Raw genomic sequence first — 21,290 nt, 5'->3', positions numbered from 1 at the left:
ACCCACACCAATAGATCGCCCGCAGATCCGACATCAGATCACCTCCCAAGTGCAGTGTTTACATCTGTTCTCTACCCTAAACACCCACTAATTACCCATCAATCACCCATCAATCACCCCCTATCACCACCTGTCACTGTTACCCATCAGATTAGACCCTAATCTGCCCCTTGCGGGCACCCAATCACTCACCCACACGCTCAGATTGCCCTCAGGCCTCCCCTTATCAATTCGCCAGTGCATTATTTACATCTGTTCTTCCCTGTAATAACCCACTGATCACCTGTCAATCACCCATCAATCACCCCCTGTCACTGCCACCTGTCAATCAGCCCCTAACCTGCCACTTGCGGGCAATCTGATCACCCACCCACACCAATAGATCGCCCGCAGATCTGACGTCAGATCACCTCCCGAGTGCAGTGTTTACATCTGTTCTCTACCCTAAACACCCACTAATTACCCATCAATCACCCATCAATCACCCCCTATCACCACCTGTCACTGTTACCAATCAGATTAGACCCTAATCTGCCCCTAGGGCACCCAGTCACCCGCCCACACCCTCAGAACGCCCTCAGACCCCAGCCCTGATCACCTCGCCAGTGCATTGCTTGCATCTATTTCCCCCCTCTAATCACACCTTGAGACACCCATCAATCACCTTCTGTCACCATCTGTCACCCCCTAGCACACCTACCCATCAGATCAGGCCCTAATTTCCCCCGTGTGGGCTCCTGATCACTCGGCCAAACCCTCAGATCCCCCTCAGACCCCCTTCCGATCACCTCCCCAGTGCATTGATTGCATCTATTTTCTCCTCTAACCACCCCCTGAGACACCCATCAATCACCTCCTGTCACCCCCCTAGCACTCCTATCCATCAGATCAGGCCCAATACAACCTGTCATCTAAGAGGCCACCCTGCTTTTGACCGGTTCCACAAAATTTGTCCCCTCATAGACCACCTGTCAACAAAATTTGCAGATGCTTATACCCCTGAACAGTCATTTTGAGAAATTTGGTTTTCAGACTACTCACGGTTTTGGGCCCGTAAAATGCCAGGGCAGTACAGGAACCCCACAAGTGACCCCATTTTAGAAAAAATACACCCCAAGGTATTCTGTTAGGTGTATGACGAGTTCATAGAAGATTTTTTTTTTTGTCAGAAGTTGGCGGAATTTGATTTTTATAGTTTTTTTCACAAAGTGTCATTTTTCACTAACTTGTGACAAAAAATAAATTTTCTATGAACTCACCATACACCTAACAGAATACCTTGGGGTGTCTTCTTTCTAAAATGGGGTCACTTGTGGGGTTCCTATACTGCCCTGGCATTTTAGGGGTCCTAAACCGTGAGGAGTAGTCTAGAAAACAAATGCCTCAAAATGACCTGTGAATAGGACGTTGGGCCCCTTAGCGCACCTAGGGCTTGATTCACAAAGCGGTGCTAACCTACTTAGCACGTCTAAAGTCTTTAGACGCGCTAACCAGGGTGCTAAGTAGGTTAGCACCGGATTTCTCAATCAGATCGTGCGCTAACTTTGCGCTAAGTCCCATAGGCTTTAATGGGCACTTCGCGCGGTGCGCCCTGTGCTCTGTGCAGTACACGCGTAAAGTTTTACGTGCATAAAGTTTTGCGCGCGTAAAGTTTTATGCGCGAAAAGCTTGTTTAGACGTGCTAAGGGGGTTTTCACAGGCGTGCTAACAGTTAGCACCGCTTTGTGAATCAAGCCCATAGGCTGCAAAAAAGTGTCACACATGTGGTATCGCCGTACTCAGGAGAAGTAGTATAATGTGTTTTGTGGTGTATTTTTACACATACCCATGCTGGGTGGGAGAAATCTCTCTGTAAATGGACAATTGTGTGTAAAAAAAAATAAAAAATGTGTCATTTACAGAGATATTTCTCCCACTCAGCATGGTTATATGTAAAAATACACCACAAAACACATTATACTACTTCTCCTGAGTACGGCGATACCACATGTGTGACACTTTTTTGCAGCCTAACTTTGCTAAGTGGCCCAAAGTCCAATGAGTACCTTTAGGATTTCACAGGTCATTTTGAGACATTTGGGTTTAAGACTACTCACGGTTTAGGCCCCCTAAAATGCCAGGGCAGTATAGGAACCCCACAAGTGACCCCATTTTAAAAAGAAGACACCCCAAGGTATTCTGTTAGGTGTATGATGAGTTCATAGAAGATTTTATTTTTTGTCACAAGTTAGCGGAAATTGATTTGTATTGTTTTTTTTTTTCACAAAGTGTCATTTTCCGCTAACTTGTGTCAAAAAAAAAAATCTTCTATGAACTCACCATACTCCTAACAGAATACCTTGGGGTGTCTTCTTTCTAAAATGGGGTCACTTGTGGGGGTCCTATACTGCCCTGGAATTTTAGGGGCCCTAAACCGTGATGAGTAGTCTAGAATCCAAATGCCTCAAAATGACCTGGGAATAGGACGTTAGGCCCCTTAGCGCGCCTAGGTTGCAAAAAAGTGTCACACATGTGGTATCGACGTACTCAGAAGAAGTAGTATAATGTGTTTTGGGGTGTATTTTTACACATACCCATGCTGGGTGGGAGAAATCTCTCTGTAAATGGACAATTGTGTGTAAAAAAAGATCAAAAAATTGTCATTTACAGAGATATTTCTCCCACCTAGCATAGGTATGTGTAAAAATACACCACCAAACACATTACACTACTTCTCCTGAGTACGGCGGTACCACATGTGTGGCACTTTTTTGCACCCTAAGTGCGCTAAGGGGCCCAAAGTCCAATGAGTACCTTTAGGATTTCACAGGTCGTTTTGCGACATTTGGTTTCAAGACTACTCCTCACGGTTTAGGGCCCTTAAAATGCCAGGGCAGTATAGGAACCCGACAAATGACCCCATTTTAGAAAGAAGACACCCCAAGGTATTCCGTTAGGAGTATGGTGAGTTCATAGAAGATTTATTTTTTTTGTCACAAGTTAGCGGAAAATGACACTTTGTAAAAAAAAAAACAATTAAAATCAATTTCCACTTACTTGTGACAAAAAATAAAATCTTCTATGAACTCACCATACTCCTAATGGAATACCTTGGGGTGTCTTCTTTCTAAAATGGGGTCATTTGTGGGCTTCCTATAATGCCCTGGCATTTTAGGGGCCCTAAACCGTGAGGAGTAGTCTTGAAACCAAATGTTGCAAAATGACCTGTGAAATCCTAAAGGTACTCTGTAAGGCTTGGTGGTGTATTCTCCACAGTCAGCATGCAACGCATGAGCTGGCGTGGAGGAGGTACACACACTAGCACCAGGAAACAGGCTATCCCTAGTATAGTGGAGGGGAGGACTGACTCCAATAGGAGATTGTGGCGCACAGAGCCGGTGCAGATCTGACAGCCACAAACAATGCTTTCGTTATAACGTCTCAGCGCAAAGTAGCGCTGAGCGCACAAACCAGAACTGAGGAGATCAGGACAGGTAGACAGAATGAACGCTTGCTAGCTAGCGGCTACTTAGCGACAGCAAGCGTCCAAAACCAGACAGACTGGAATGAGGCAGCCAATGCGATGCGGCGATGGCGTGCCTCACAAAGACAGGACAGGATAGTCAGAAAATAGCCGGATTAAGATAGATGAACGTAACACAGATAAATATACAATAAGTATGTTTTCCTAGCGTATTACAATTACAGCTATCAATGAAACTATTTGTAACGTCTGACTAACATATGTATATATCGGCAATGAACCGATATATGACATAAGCAGGAACGCTGACTAGGAATGGAGTAACACAGGGAACAGGACTCAGAAGGATTCGCTATCTCTTCGCAGAGATGAACGCAATCCACAAACGGTAACAGAACAGGATTCAGAAGGATTCGTTATCTCTTCGCAGAGATGAACGCAATCCACAAACAGTAACAGAACAGGATTCAGAAGGATTCGTTATCTCTTCGCAGAGATGAACGCAATCCACAAACTGTAACAGGACAGGATTCAGAAGGATTCGTTATCTCTTCGCAGAGATGAACGCAATCCACAAACAGAACCAGGAGCAGGGTAACTACCTCAGCACGGGTGGTCACGGTACGCGCAACCTACCAAAACGTGCTGGATAGCTGACTAACTGCACACAGGATATAAACAGTTTGTGTACGTATACATCAGCGACACTGATGTATCAACGTAACACAAATACAAGGAAAATAATAAACGTGCTGGTATGCATATATATTGGCAATGAACCAATATATGATGCAAAGACCAGCAAAGTATCTTTATAACAAGAAACACGATCGGGGGCTAAAGCGACAGCAAGGCAGGCTTAAGCTGAAGCTATGAAAACCCAAGGAAACCCTGCAGGAAGCAGATCTTTATACTGAGGTCATCCAATGGGAGCAGACATGCAGATTCCCACACAGGTGAATGATAATCAGTCACAAGCTGACAGCAGGGAAAGACAGACAAAGCTATGCAGCTTGCATGGAAATAGATCAGAACTGCCTGAGCTGCAGCACTACTACTTCCAGCAACAGCTGCTGCAGCAGCGATCATCACAGTACCCCCGCCCTTAAAAGCGGATTCCAGACGCTTTTCAAAACTGAAATTCCCAACAAAACAGTCCGACTGATAATTCATGATGACCGGGACAGCCCGGCAAGACCGAATTCCAGAATCAGTCCCCACAAGACTGGACCCATCAGAACCAGAACCTACAGAACCATGCCCATCAGTACTACAAGCCCCAGTGTGACACCCATCAGAACCATGATTTCCAGAAGAAAGCCCTCCGAAACTCCCTGAGCGATACCCACCGCCTTCCAGGAACCGTTCAGAAACGCCAAAGCCTTTGCAATGCCCACCGGTACTGTCTTTACCAACACAAAACCCACTGTTGAACTAGTCCAAGGCACCAGGACAAGTTTTCTCAGAGACCTCCCAGAACACCTTGAAGCTCCAAAGAGATCCCCATAGGTCAGAATGCCCCTTAGGCTCACATGGAGAACCATCAAGAACCCCTATGGAACCTAGGGCAATTCCCGAGTCAGGGCCACAAGGACAAACATCAATATCAGGGATTTCAGGGACCAGAACCATCTCTGGGCATGCAGGCAGACTGGCAACATCAGAACATGTTCCCACTAAGGAAGCATCAGAGCACGCTAACACCTTAGACACACTTGGGCATTCTGGCACACAAAGAACATCTGGGCACACTGGCACAAGAGAAACCTCTGGGCACGTCAAGGAACTGTGAGCCTCAGGGTCAGCCAAGACGGGACCAAAACCAGGACCGGCCAAAAAAAGATCATCATGACTAGACTTCGCAACTACTGGATTTTTACACGAGAATGCAGGATCAGACTTAGATGTCGCTGATTCCAGCAAAGTCAGTAACAAATCAGATTCAGGGGCACTAACAAGACAGGACAAATCTTCTGATGTATGCACTGAACCAGATAGGGACTCCACAACTACCTCTGGACTGGACAGAGACTCATTTAATATACTGGATTGGAGCTCATGAGGCGCTGCAGAACAAGTCAGTATTGCAGCAGCCCCCACTGGACTAGGCAAAACTGAGGAATTCCCTGGACAGGAAGGGGACTCTGGAACCTCTGCCACAGCGGCCAGAGAACCAGAATCTTTCAGGATACAAGGCAGGGTTTCAGGAATGCTTACTAAATCAGACTGAAATTCTGAGACTTCTGTTATTTTGACCAGAGAATCAGAATTATCCATGTTACAGGGCAAGACTTCTGAAACATGCAGAGGACAGGGCTGGAGTTCCTCGGCTGTTACAACACTGGAGAGGGACTCAACAACATTGGTTAAATCAGACTGTGTACAGGGCAAGGTATCTGACACACTTGCTGACGAGGACAATATTTCAATGGCTTCTGCTTTGCTGGGCAGAAATTCATCAAGTTTTATTAGAGCAGACTGTAATTCCAAAACAGCTGCTAGACAAGTGAGTATTACTGCAACACCAACTGAGGTAAGCAGTGCCTCAGACCCTTCTGCTAGAGGGTTTGAAATATCCAAAGTACTGGGTGAAGCATAAGACTCTGCGACCACAGCTTCACTGGACAGGATCACTGAACAGTCCATATTGCAGGGCAAAACCATGGAAGCACCTGCTGGACAGCATAATGATTCTGTGACCTGAGTTTCATTGGAGAGATCTACTGCACAATTCATGGTACAGGGCAAATTTATTGGAAAATTTTCTGAACAAGGTAATAATTCTGCGATTTCAGGTTCACATAGCAGATGCTCTGAGCTATTCACGAAACTAGAGCGAGGTGTAGAAACAGGAAGATCAAGACACAATGTTTGCGCATCTGAATCACCATTCATTTGTAAAATTGGAAAATTCAGATGCTGGGGTTCTGAGTTTACTAGACAGGATTGCTGGGACTCGGAAACTGATGTAGTGCATCTATTGGCATCTGCTGGATCAGACAGGAGTTGAACTTTATTAACACAGGTAATTTCTGCAGAAGTGTTTGCAGAGACAGGCAAGATTTTTCTGGTGTCTGTTTCACTAAACAAAGAGTCATGAGTACTGGCTAGGCTGGACTCGGAAGTCAGCAGGACCTCTGGATTCTCTGCTGAGAAATTTGCGCAGGGCAAGGTTAAGAATGTATCAGTGGCTTCTGTTTTACTGGGAAGTAACACTGAGTTATCCATGGTACAGGGTGGAATTGCAGGAACTTAAATTTCACACAAAAAGAGCTCCGAATCACCTGCTGAATCAGCCAAAGGTGCTGAAACAGGCGGGTCAGAACGCCAAATTTGCGAATTCGGAGTCACATAAAAATCATCCAAAATCAGTTCCCACACATCAATCAAGGGAGCCACACAGTCATACCTACACACACCAGCCTCTATTAGGTTATAGGCTGACTTAATGCATGCGTTCAATACCATTTCACTTTTTGCACTGTAAACTTGACAAAATGAACTTGAATCATTCTTCCATTCACAGACCAGGGCTTCCATCTCTCCCCTCTCGAATGGAGGATCCCATGCATACTTAACAGCGAAACATTTAGGCTGATCACAGTCTGCAGATATGATTGTGGCAGGCACATGTATAGGGTTAATTAGCAGGTGATTGGCAGATTCCTTATTCTTAAGAATCTCCAATACCTGTAGCAAGTGTTGAACTGTAGTGTATGCAAACTTCCCTTGGTTCACAAATAAGTTGATTTGTTCAATACTCTGTAATATCTCATCATAATCATACTCAGATAATTCTTTTAAACAAAAATCTTTATTTTCCCTAGCCAGGGAGGAAAGTTCATTAGTAGTTTCATAAGTCCATTTAACTCCCCTGAAAGACAATTGCATTTCATTATCTGTTAATGGCAGAATCTCATTATAGGTCTCAGTCGCTAAGGATAACGATTCTGCAGATTGGACACGTTTCTTAGAACGTTTGCGTTTGGCCTTAGACCCTGCTGTTTTCCCTGCTGTTCTTGGTGATTTATTCAAGGCTGCAGGAAAATTATCAGTAACACCTTCTGCTTGCTGAACATTTTTGCAAGCAATTGAAGGAGTAGCTGATTGACCTGCTGCCAGGAGTTCATTAAGAGGAAAAGGCAATGGATCTATGCGCAACCAGTTATGGATCACAAACGCTAGAAATTCCAGCGGTCTCTCTTTCAAATCGGAATGATTGAGAACATCAAATGCCCACTGGAATAATTCCCCTTTAAACAAAATATAACTTAGTTGGAGTGCCCAGGTTGAAACAGGAGTCGCTTGGAGATCAGGATTGGCCAGGAACCTGGCACATTCAGAGAAAAACTCATTTTCTGTTTCAGAGCTAAGTTCTTCAAATTTCTTAAAGGAACAGGAACCATAATTAACAGTGTCATACTTTCTGGGAATCCCCCCCACAATGGGGATTGGTAATGGGGTTTTCATAATGTAAGGCTTGGTGGTGTATTCTCCACAGTCAGCATGCAACGCATGAGCTGGCGTGGAGGAGGTACACACACTAGCACCAGGAAACAGGCTATCCCTAGTATAGTGGAGGGGAGGACTGACTCCAATAGGAGATTGTGGCGCACAGAGCCGGTGCAGATCTGACAGCCACAAACAATGCTTTCGTTATAACGTCTCAGCGCAAAGTAGCGCTGAGCGCACAAACCAGAACTGAGGAGATCAGGACAGGTAGACAGAATGAACGCTTGCTAGCTAGCGGCTACTTAGCGACAGCAAGCGTCCAAAACCAGACAGACTGGAATGAGGCAGCCAATGCGATGCGGCGATGGCGTGCCTCACAAAGACAGGACAGGATAGTCAGAAAATAGCCGGATTAAGATAGATGAACGTAACACAGATAAATATACAATAAGTATGTTTTCCTAGCGTATTACAATTACAGCTATCAATGAAACTATTTGTAACGTCTGACTAACATATGTATATATCGGCAATGAACCGATATATGACATAAGCAGGAACGCTGACTAGGAATGGAGTAACACAGGGAACAGGACTCAGAAGGATTCGCTATCTCTTCGCAGAGATGAACGCAATCCACAAACGGTAACAGAACAGGATTCAGAAGGATTCGTTATCTCTTCGCAGAGATGAACGCAATCCACAAACAGTAACAGAACAGGATTCAGAAGGATTCGTTATCTCTTCGCAGAGATGAACGCAATCCACAAACTGTAACAGGACAGGATTCAGAAGGATTCGTTATCTCTTCGCAGAGATGAACGCAATCCACAAACAGAACCAGGAGCAGGGTAACTACCTCAGCACGGGTGGTCACGGTACGCGCAACCTACCAAAACGTGCTGGATAGCTGACTAACTGCACACAGGATATAAACAGTTTGTGTACGTATACATCAGCGACACTGATGTATCAACGTAACACAAATACAAGGAAAATAATAAACGTGCTGGTATGCATATATATTGGCAATGAACCAATATATGATGCAAAGACCAGCAAAGTATCTTTATAACAAGAAACACGATCGGGGGCTAAAGCGACAGCAAGGCAGGCTTAAGCTGAAGCTATGAAAACCCAAGGAAACCCTGCAGGAAGCAGATCTTTATACTGAGGTCATCCAATGGGAGCAGACATGCAGATTCCCACACAGGTGAATGATAATCAGTCACAAGCTGACAGCAGGGAAAGACAGACAAAGCTATGCAGCTTGCATGGAAATAGATCAGAACTGCCTGAGCTGCAGCACTACTACTTCCAGCAACAGCTGCTGCAGCAGCGATCATCACATACTCATTGGACTTTGGGCCCCTTAGCGCAGTTAGGGTGCAAAAAAAGTGCCACACATGTGGTATCGCCGTACTCAGGAGAAGTAGTATAATGTGTTTTGGGGTGTATTTTTACACATACCCATGCTGAGTGGGAGAAATATCTCTGTAAATAGACAATTGTGTGTAAAAAAATCAAAAAATTGTCATTTACGGAGATATTTCTCCCTCCCAGCATGGGTATGTGTAAAAATACACCCCAAAACACATTATACTACTTCTCCTGAGTACGGCAATACCACATGTGTGGCACTTTTTTGCAGCCTAACTGCGCTAAGGGGCCCAAAGTCCAATGAGCATCTTTAGGCTTTACAGGGGTGCTTACAATTAGGCAACCCCCAAAATGCCAGGACAGTAAACACACCCCACAAATGACCCCATTTTGGAAAGTAGACACTTCAAGGTATTCAGAGAAGAGCATAGTGAGTCCGTGGCAGATTTCATTTTTTTTTTGTCGCAAGTTAGAAGAAACTTGTGACAAAAAATAAAATCTTCTATGAATTCACCATGCCTCTCACTGAATACTTTGGGATGTCTTCTTTCCAAAATGGGGTCATTTGGGGGGTATTTATACTATCCTGGAATTTTAGCACCTCAAGAAACACGACAGGTGGTCAGAAAAGTCAGAGATGCTTCCAAATGGGAAAGTTCACTTTTGGCACCATAGTTTGTAAACGCTATAACTTTTACCCAATCCAATAAATATACACTGAATGGATTTATTTTTATCAAAGACATGTAGCAGAATAACTTTCGCGCTCAAATGTATAGGAAATTTTACTTTATTTGAAAAATGTCAGCACAGAAAGTTAAAAAAGTCAGTTTTTTGACAAAATTCATGTCTTTTTTGATGACTATAATAACAACTAAAACTCGCAGCAGCAATCAAATAGCACCAAAAGAAAGCTGTATTAGTGACAAGAGAAGGAGGTAAAATTCATTTAGGTGGTAGGTTGTATGACCGAGCAATAAACCGTGAAAGCTGCAGTGGTCTGAATGGAAAAAAAGGCTCTGGTCCTTAAGGGGCGAAAAGACTGTGGTCCTCAAGTGGTTAAAGTTCTATACATTTTTTAGCACATTTATTTTTTAAGCCTGCTAAATCTTTTTTCGCCACAAGATGGCACTAGGTGTCCCTGATCTGCGGTTTGGCCACTTGGTGCATAGTTTGCCTGGGAAACCTAATACAGTGTTTCCCTTCCAGGCCACCGCAGTTAGGGAATACCTGACGTCATCCCTCCCAGGCTGCATCTGTGGTTTAGCAGCCAATGAGGGGGCGAATAGCGATGATAGGGAGGCGGCTTTTTGAGCGGCAATACGCCGCACGCCGTCTTAGTGAATACATTTAAGTCTGCTTATGCCAGCCTCCCCTTTGCAGCCTCCGTAGAAGCGCATAGCTCGAAACGGCCGTCAGGCTCCTCTCCCTCTGCACCCACCGCACCTGATCCACCTCCACCGTAGGTATGTGTACCTTTTCTACAATTTATGTGAGCTTTTAGCTTTGCCTCGTTTTGGAAACAGCAATAAAAGTAATGACAGCAGTGCCGGTGCTTTTCTTCTTCTTCTCATATGCAGACACCATTTCTGCCTGAGCACACTGAATATTTACATCCTCCATGCCTGTTGTGGTGACTGTGCCGCTTCCCTCCCCCTCCACCAACTTCCTCACAAGGATTTACTGCAGTGCCAGCATTTTTGCACTTTCTCTCTTCATGACAAAAAATAAACTAATGAAATAAACAATTGTATCTATTTCTTCTCCTGAAAATAACAAGTGAAAGAGACACCCTGATATGATAAAAGCATCTAAAATCAGCTTAAAAACGATAGAAAATATGAGGTGGCTTACCTTAATGACGAAAATCTCAGTAATAAATACAAAAGATTTTTATTATTAGCACAGACAACGTGTTTTACGGGTCTCAGCCCCCTTCATCAGGCCAATAGCAGTGCCAAATAGAAGAAATCATTCAGCATAGGGAGCCTCTAGGGAGGCTTCCTATGCTGAATGATTTCTTCTATTTGGCAGTGGCACTGCTATTGGCCTGATGAAGCGGGCTGAGACCCATGAAACGCGTTGCCTGTGCTAATAATAAAAATCTTTTTTATTTATTACTGAGATTTTTATCATTGAGGTAAACCACCTCATATTTTCTATCGTTTTTAAGCTGATTTTAGATGCTTTTATCATATGAGGGCGCCTCTTTCCCTTGTTGTTGCTAAGTATACCCCCGAACATACCTTGTCCGAGGGGTGGTGATAGACCACTAGTGGAGTCCCCACAGTGGGCTCAATCCGTCATTTTTTCCAAAAGAGAGCGACCATCCTGCCGGTTCTGGATAGGACCACCCCGAGTGGAGTCGGGTTTATTGTCTCTACCTGCTTCCTGTGGTTGGTTGCCCCCAGCAACCTCCCTTTGTGAGTAGTGCTTTTATTTATTTACCTACCTCCATTGCGTTTATTGACATATTGCACTACTGGGCTCCCGTCTTTTGTTTCCTTTCCTTTTTTCTACAGGGTGCTGAACCACCCCTACTACAATTTCTCCTAAAAATGACTTTTTAAGATATTCTAAATGCAATTGAGATCTCATCAGAAGCTTTTCAAGATACTGCACAGTTTTATTTTATGTTTAAATCTACTTTTTAAGTTTTAACAGTTTTATTGTTTTTGCTCAATGACATATTCGTTGAAGTATGCAGGAGCTACCTATGCTGGTGCAGCTATACTACCTATGCTGGGGCAGCTGTACTACCTACACTGGAACAGCTGTAGTACCTACACTGGGACTACCTACACTGGGACAGCTGTACTACCTACACTTGGGCAGCTGTGCTACCTACACTGGGACCAGGGCTGAGCCGAGGCAGGAGAGGCTCCAGCCTCAGGGCGCAGAGTAGGAGGGGCGCACAACTCACTCAGCTATAATTCACCTATTGTGTTTGAAGCCAGGAGAAATAAGAAAAGGAGTACATGGCAGTGATTGCAAGCCAGATAACTCGAGTTTAAGGTGTTGAATTGGACTGGGGGCCCAGGGGTGCCTCTTAGTCTAATAGCAATCAGTGGGGTGACAGCTGGGGTGAGAGGGATGGAGGGGCGCACTTTGGTGTCTCAGCCTTGGATGCTGGAGGACCTTGTCCCGGCTCTGACTGGGACTACCTACACTGGGACAGCTGTACTACCTACACGGGGACTACCTACACTGGGACTACCTACACTGGAGCAGCTGTACTACCTACACTGAGGCAGCTGTACCACCTACACTGAGGCAGCTGTACTACCTACCCTGGGGCAGCTATACTACCTACACTGGGGCAGTTGTACTACCTACACTGGGACAGCTTTACTACCTAAGCTGGGGCAGCTATACTGCCTATGCTGGGGAAGCTATTCTACCTATGCTGGGGCAGCTATACTACCTATGCTGGGGTAGCTATACTACCTATACTGGGGCAGCTATACTACTTATACTGGGGAACTATACTACCTAATACTGGGGCAACTTTATTACCTATACACGCCCACTTTCCAGTGCATAGACATGCCCCTTTTTACCACGCCCCTTTTGACCACGCTTTGCGCGCTGCAAGTTCACAGCTACCCCTAGAAAGATCCAGCACCTGCATAGCACCCCCTAAAAAATTTCCGGGAGCCGCCGCTGCAGGCGACCAGCGGAAAACTGGGGTGCACTGCAGCTGTGGCGAAGTACTCAAAGGACTTCTAGGGGCTGGAAGAAGCCCCAGGTAAGTAAAATGAGATTTATTTATTCACCTTTGCAGTCTTTTAACCACTTGCCGACCGCCTACTTCATATTGGCGGCGGCAAAGTGGCAGCCCCAGGACCACGTAACGCAGATTGGCGTCAGGTCCTGGGGCACTCTCTGGCCGGGGATCGCGCGCTGGGATGCGCGCGCATCCGCCGGCAATAGGCTCCGCCCACCCGCGACGTCAACCCGCCGGCCAATCGGAAGCGCCGGCGGGTTGTTAACCCGACGATCGCCGGATAGGAAGCGTATAATACGCTTTGTAATGTTTACAAAGTGTATTATACAGACTGCCTCCTGCCCTGGTGGTCCCAGTGTCCGAGGGACCACCAGGGCAGGCTGCAGCCACCCTAGTCTGCACCCAAACACACTGATCTGCCCCCCCCCCTGCCCCCTGATCGCCCACAGTACCCCTCAGACCCCCCCCTGCCCACCCCCCCAGACCACCGTTTGCACACAATCACCCCCCTAATCACCCATCAATCACTCCCTGTCACTATCTGTCAACGCTATTTTTTTTTTTAGTCCCTAAACTGCCCCCTGCTCCCTCCTGATCACCCCCCACCCCTCAGATTCTCCCCAGACCCTCCCCCCCCCTGTGTACTGTATGCATCTATCCCCCTGATCACCTGTCAATCACCTGTCAATCACCCGTCAATCACCCCCTGTCACTGCCACCCATCAATCAGCCCCTAACCTGCCCCTTGCGGGCAATCTGATCACCCACCCACACCAATAGATCGCCCGCAGATCCGACATCAGATCACCTCCCAAATCCATTGTTTACATCTATTCTCTCCTCTAAACACCCACTAATTACCCATCAATCACCCATCAATCACCCCCTATCACCACCTGTCACTTTTACCCATCAGATTAGACCCTTGCGGGCACCCAATCACCCGCCCACACGCTCAGATTGCCCTCAAACCCCCCCTTATCGATTCGCCAGTGCATTATTTACATCCGTTTTTCCCTGTAATAACCCACTGATCACCTGTCAATCACCCCCTGTCACTGCCACCCATCAATCACCCCCTGTCACTGCCACCCATCAATCAGCCCCTAACCTGCCCCTTGCGGGCAATCTGATCACCCACCCACACCAATAGATCGCCCGCAGATCCGACATCAGATCACCTCCCAAATCCATTGTTTACATCTATTCTCTCCTCTAAACACCCACTAATTACCCATCAATCACCCATCAATCACCCCCTATCACCACCTGTCACTGTTACCTATCAGATTAGACCCTTGCGGGCACCCAATCACCCGCCCACACGCTCAGATTGCCCTCAGACCCCCGCCTTATCAATTCGCCAGTGCAATATTTACATCTGTTATTCCCTGTAATAACCCACTGATCACCTGTCAATCACCCATCAATCACCCCCTGTCATTGCCACCCATCAATTACCCCCTGTCACTGCCACCCATCAATCAGCCCCTAACCTGCCCCTTGCGGGCAATCTGATCACCCACCCACACCAATAGATCGCCCGCAGATCCGACATCAGATCACCTCCCAAGTGCAGTGTTTACATCTCTTCTCTCCTCTAAACACCCACTAATTACCCATCAATCACCCCCTATCACCACCTGTCACTGTTACCCATCAGATTAGACCCTAATCTGCCCCTTGCGGGCACCCAATCACCCGCCCACACGCTCAGATTGCCCTCAGACCCCCGCCTTATCAATTCGCCAGTGCAATATTTACATCTGTTATTCCCTGTAATAACCCACTGATCACCTGTCAATCACCCATCAATCACCCCCTGTCACTGCCACCCATCAATCACCCCCTGTCACTGGCTGCCACCCATCAATCAGCCCCTAACCTGCCCCTTGCGGGCAATCTGATCACCCACCCACACCAATAGATCGCCCGCAGATCCGACATCAGATCACCTCCCAAGTGCAGTGTTTACATCTCTTCTCTCCTCTAAACACCCACTAATTACCCATCAATCACCCCCTATCACCACCTGTCACTGTTACCCATCAGATTAGACCCTAATCTGCCCCTTGCGGGCACCCAATCACCCGCCCACACCTCAGAACGCCCTCAGACCACAGCCCTGATCACCTCGCTAGTGCATTGCTTGCATCTATTTCCCCCCTCTAATCACACCTTGAGACACCCATAAATCACCTCCTGTCACCCCCTAGCACACCTACCCATCAGAGCAGGCCCTAATTTGCCCCGTGTGGGCTCCTGATCACTCGGCCAAACCCTCAGATCCCCCTCAGACCCCCTTCCGATCACCTCCCCAGTGCATTGATTGCATCTATTTTCCCCTCTAACCGCCCCCTGAGACACCCATCAATCACCTCCTGTCACCCCCCTAGCACTCCTATCCATCAGATCAGGCCCAATACATCCTGTCATCTAAGAGGCCACCCTGCTTATGACCGTTTCCACAAAATTTGCCCCCTCATAGACCACCTGTCATCAAAATTTGCAGATGCTTATACCCCTGAACAGTCATTTTGAGAAATTTGGTTTCCAGACTACTCACAGTTTTGGGCCCGTAAAATGCCAGGGCAGTATAGGAACCCCACAAGTGACCCCATTTTAGAAAAAAGACACCCCAAGGTATTCTGTTAGGTGTATGATGAGTTCATAGAAGATTTTATTTTTTGTCAAAAGTTAGCGGAAATAGGATTTTTATTGTTTTTTTCACAAAGTGTCATTTTCCACTAACTTGTGGCAAAAAATAAAATCTTCTATGAACTCACCATACCCCTAACGGAATACCTTGGGGTGTCTTCTTTCTAAAATGGGGTCACTTGTGGGGTTCCTATACTGCCCTGGCATTTTAGGGGCCCTAAACCGTGAGGAGTAGTCTAGAATCCAAATGCCTCAAAATGACCTGTGAATAGGACGTTAGGCCCCTTAGCGCACCTAGGTTGCAAAAAAGTGTCACACATGTGGTATCGCCGTACTCAGAAGAAGTAGTATAATGTGTTTTGGGGTGTATTTTTTTACATACCCATGCTGGGTGGGAGAAATCTCTCTGTAAATGGACAATTGTGTGTAAAACAAATCAAATAATTGTCATTTACAGAGATATTTCTCCCACCTAGCATCTGTATGTGTAAAAATACACCCCAAAACACATTATACTACTTCTCCTGAGTATGGCGGTACCACATGTGTGGCACTTTTTTGCACCCTAAGTGCGCTAAGGGGCCCAAAGTCCAATGAGTACCTTTAGGATTTCACAGGTCATTTTGCGACATTTGGTTTCAAGACTACTCCTCACGGTTTAGGGCCCCTAAAATGCCAGGGCAGTATAGGAACCCCACAAATGACCCCATTTTAGAAAGAAGACACCCCAAGGTATTCCATTAGGAGTATGGTGAGTTCATAGAAGATTTTATTTTTGTCACAAGTTAGCGGAAAATGACACTTTGTGAAAAAAAACAATTAAAATCAATTTCCGCTAACTTGTGACAAAAAAAAAATCTTCTATGAACTCACCATACTCCTAATGGAATACCTTGGGGTGTCTTCTTTCTAAAATGGGGTAATTTGTGGGATTCCTATACTGTCCTGGCATTTTAGGGGCCCTAAACCGTGAGGAGCAGTCTTGAAACGAAATTTCTCAAAATGACCTGTGAAATCCTAAAGGTACTCATTGGACTTTGGGCCCCTTAGCGCAGTTAGGGTGCAAAAAAGTGCCACACATGTGGTATCGCCGTACTCAGGAGAAGTAGTATAATGTGTTTTGGGGTGTATTTTTCCACATACCCATGCTGAGTGGGAGAAATATCTCTATAAATTGACAATTGTGTGTAAAAAAAATAAAAAAATTGTCATTTACGGAGATATTTCTCCCACCCAGCATGGGTATGTGTAAAAATACACCCCAAAACACATTATACTACTTCTCCTGAGTACGGCAATACCACATGTGTGGCACTTTTTTGCAGCCTAACTGCGCTAAGGGGCCCAAAGTCCAATGAGCATCTTTAGGCTTTACAGGGGTGCTTACAATTAGGCACCCCCCAAAATGCCAGGACAGTGAACACACCCCACAAATGACCCCATTTTGGAAAGTAGACACTTCAAGGTATTCAGAGAGGAGCATAGTGAGTCCGTCCATTTTTTTTTGTCGCAAGTTAGAAGAAATGGAAACTTTTTTTTTTTTTTTCTGTCACAAAGTGTCATTTTCCGCTAACTTGTGACAAAAAATAAAATCTTCAATGAACTCACCATGCCTCTCACTGAATACTTTGGGATGTCTTCTTTCCAAAATGGGGTCATTTGGGGGGTATTTGTACTATCCTGGAATTTTAGCCCCTCATGAAACCTGACAGGTGCGCAGAAAAGTCAGAGATGCTTGAAAATGGGAAAATTCACTTTTTGCACCATAGTTTGTAAACGCTATAACTTTTACCCAATCCAATAAATATACACTGAATGGTTTTTTTTTTATCAAAGACATGTAGCAGAATAACTTTCGCGCTCAAATGTATAGGAAATTTTACTTTATTTGAAAAATGTCAGCACAGAAAGTTAAAAAAGTCATTTTTTTGACAAAATTCATGTCTTTTTTGATGAATATAATAAAAAGTAAAACTCGCAGCAGCAATCAAATAGCACCAAAAGAAAGCTGTATTAGTGACAAGAAAAGGAGGTAAAATTCATTTAGGTGGTATGTTGTATGACCGAGCAATAAACCGTGAAAGCTGCAGTGGTCCGAATGGAAAAAAAGGCTCTGGTCCTTAAGGGGTTTTATGACTGCAGTCCTTAAGTGGTTAAAGAGGCTAAGGAGGAGGACCCTACCTCATTTAGTTATTTTTTTTTCTTATGCAAATAGTAGGTTTATTTGCCAGGTATCTTTATACAGTAGTATTGTGGCTGTCCAGTGATTCCCAGCAAAAGGGTTTTGCTACTTACCCCCAGGAAATTCACTGCTATTTCTGGGGATATATGTACATTTTTAATACTGATGGATAGATACGATACATTATTTGATATTTAACCACATTTTAAAAAAAATCCTATCATAACTTTTTTTCACAAAAACTGCAAGTTTTTTTGTGTTTTTTTTACCCTTGTTTCCACTATTCACTTAACTTCCTTGGCGGTATGGACGAGCTCAGCTTTACTATAACCGCCGCAGGGCACCGCTCAGGCCCTGGTGGGCCGATTTTTGTAATTTTTTTTAAAATACACGCAGCTAGCATTTTGCTAGCTGCGTGTTGGGGACAATCGCCGCTGCTTGCTGCCGATGCGCCGATACCCGCCGCGTAACAGGTGCCCCCCCCCCCCCCGAGACCCCGTGCGCAGCCAGGCCAATCAGTGCCAGGCAGCAGTGAGGGGTGGATCGGGACTCCTTGTGACATCACAACATCGATGACGTCATTCCGTTTGTCGCCATGGCGATGGGGGAAGCCCTAAAGGAAATCCTGTTCAGAACGGGATTTCCGGATGGGCTTGATGGCTGGTGGCGATCGGAGGGGTGGGAGGGATACCGCAGGGAGGGGGAATCATGTAGCTAGCGCTAGGCTAGCTACATGATTTAAAAAATACTGCAGTGCAGCCACCCTGGTGCAATCAATAGAACGCCAGGGTGGTTAAACATACCTAGCAAATTATATAATTATAGCATGTAGGGGAGATTTGCTATTAACGGCTAAAGTAGGCAGTGGGACCACTGACTAAATGCAATGTGAGAAATTGTTTTGGGAAAAAATTGTAGAACCACCCAAAGTGTGTTCTGCTCATCCCCAACCTTCACCTAGTATGGTTTGGGGAGTTGTAGAGTGTTGTTTTACTATTGCAGTAAATAAGTCTCTGACATACAACAAAAGCCAAATGACTGAGTCCTCCGGCAACGTTGCTCTTGTAATGGTAGCACAATAAGGGAAAGAGGCGCCCTGATTTGAATAAAAGCTTTTAAAACCAGTTTAAAAACGAAAAAGAAAAATGAGGTATCTTACCTCAATGACGAAATCTCTGTAAACTTACAAAAGATTTTTGTTTGATTTGATTTCAAATAAAAATCTTTTGTACGTTTACAGAGATTTCGTCATTGAGGTAAGATACCTCATTTTTCTTTTTCATTTTTCAACTGGTTTTAAAAGCTTTTATTCAAATCAGGGCGCCTCTTTCCTTTATTGTGCATAGTTATACCCCCGTACATGTTTGTCCGAGGGGTGGTGACAGAACACCCGTTGTTTTGTCCATCCTTTTTCGTCTAAGAGAACGACCGCAACCAGGTCCGTCCAGGACCACCCCGAGTCGGGTTTTTATGGCCTCCACCTGCTTCCTGTGGTTGGTTGCCCCTTGCAACCCTCCTTTGTGAATAGCCCTTTCAATAAATTGATTTCTCCACACACCTATTATTGACATACTGCACTATCGGGCTCCCTTTTTTGTCTCCTGTATTTTTTTCCATAGGGTGCCAAGACACCCCAACCACAATTACTTGTAATGGTAGATATTTGTTTACTGCAACAGAAAAAAAAACAATAACACCGATATGTTCTCCTCAAAAAGCATTACCAGGTAGAAGTGCAGGCGCAACACAAAAACTGAAATGTTAATTTGCTTATTTCTGGATAAAAAGGTTTATAGCGAATGGTCAAATGTGACTTCTGTCATATCTTAGTAAGTAGTAGAGAATCACATCAACATCTCTCTGGGCAACACCATCTTGCTCCTTATGCTGATGCTTTTCAAGTCCACCTTAGCATTGTGCCCTCCCATTAATGAAAGCTTTTAATCTCCCTGGCGTTATGATTATTTACAGATTTAGGGCCTGAAAGCCTTGAAAAACAGGAAAAAAAAACATAGCAGCAGCTTCTGCATATAACTCACTGAGGCATGGGATTACCGCTCTGAGCTGTGGATTACCGTCCCAAGCCTTTCTCGGGGTAACTGCTAAGGAGGTTAAAAACCTGACATGCACATACCTAGCTGGAAAAGCCTCTAGCAGATTGCAGAACGTAACTGGCTCCCATAATGGTCCTCTCTTCATGAAGGGGGGGAGGTAATATCAGGATGCCAGCTAAAGCACACAAAATTTTGCCATGCATTAAAATAATTAGAATTAGTTGTATTTGCCAAATATGACAGATATCACAACCGGAATTATTTGCGGTTCAGACGACATTAGTAGCAGTGCAAATAGCAGACAATGATAGCGAATATTGAGATAGAAAAGTGGACACTGAGGCTTGGGTCCATTAACACAATCGTAGCTAGGGGATTTAGCTGTTGGGGGTACATTTCAGTAGAAGGATAGCTTGGGGTAATAAGGTGTTCCTGAGCCTGGAGTTCATGGTGGGGATGGTTCTGTAGCGGCGGCCTGATAGAAGCAGGTTGGACTAACTGCAGCTGAGGTGGGAGGACCCATTTGTCATTTTGGTCCTAGTCCTCAGTCTACAGGTGTGTAAGAGGTCCATTGGTGGCAGGGGTGACCTGATGATGCTTTCTTGAGCGTTGGTTACACTCTGAAGTTTGTACCTGTCACTTGCAGTTGTACCTGCGTACCAGCTAATAATGGATGAGCAGAGGAAAGATTGAATAGTGGCAGCGAACAAGCTGGTCATCAGTTCTTGGGAGTTGCAATATTCAGAATTTTCTCAGTTTTCACAGTCAGAACAGCTTTTGCTGAGCTTTCTTCTGTGTTTTGGTCATGTTCGCCCTCTAGCCTTTAGCCTTTGATTCTTTTGGTTTCTACAATCCTGTAAATTGAATGAAGGGTGAATGTGATTGCACAGGACCAATTTCTTTCACTGTAGTACTGTGTCTGTGCCTCGCTGAAGAGAACCTTTTATATTAGTTTTGCTCCAGAACTTTATTCACCTTGTAATCGTGTTTTCCATTACATTTTCCTAGGTGTTTATTATAAGGAATGATGCTGTTGTTACAGTTCCGGAACCAATGCCTTATGCTATTTCATAAAGATCAACAAGAGAACAACAAGATTCAACAAACTCGCAAATATTAATTTTGTCACTTTACTTTAAATAAATGTGTTGGGGAAAAGTCTGCCATCTTATTTTTCATGTCATCAATTAGTAAGTTATAATTTTACTTTGCAATGCAACTGCTACATCCAAGAAGAGAGACGGTCATAGTAACCAAGCAGCTCAGGGTGACCCAAACTACTAGGAATGTATAGGGGGATAAAAGGAACCAAAAAGCACTCCTACTAACCAAACCAAAGCTTGGGGTAATTTGCCTTCTTAAAAAAGAAGGAAA

General features: G+C 45.0%; 1 protein-coding gene across 1 annotated transcript in view; it reads left to right on the top strand.

Annotated features, from left to right (window-relative positions):
* The window catches only part of LOC137534257 (membrane-spanning 4-domains subfamily A member 4A-like), a 105,509-nt gene extending 84,427 nt beyond the window's left edge, over positions 1–21,082 (top strand). Inside the window, exon 7 of the mRNA XM_068255668.1 lies at positions 20,925–21,082. Coding sequence (XP_068111769.1) covers positions 20,925–20,990 — 66 coding nt within the window. The 3' untranslated portion in view covers positions 20,991–21,082. The remainder of the gene's footprint in view (positions 1–20,924) is intronic.
* The last annotated feature ends 208 nt before the right edge of the window (positions 21,083–21,290 follow it).

This window comes from Hyperolius riggenbachi, chromosome 10, assembly GCF_040937935.1.
Source record: "Hyperolius riggenbachi isolate aHypRig1 chromosome 10, aHypRig1.pri, whole genome shotgun sequence".
Lineage (NCBI taxonomy): Eukaryota > Metazoa > Chordata > Amphibia > Anura > Hyperoliidae > Hyperolius > Hyperolius riggenbachi.
Note: the sequence above shows the minus strand (reverse complement) of the source record. Positions and strands in the feature narration are given on the sequence as shown.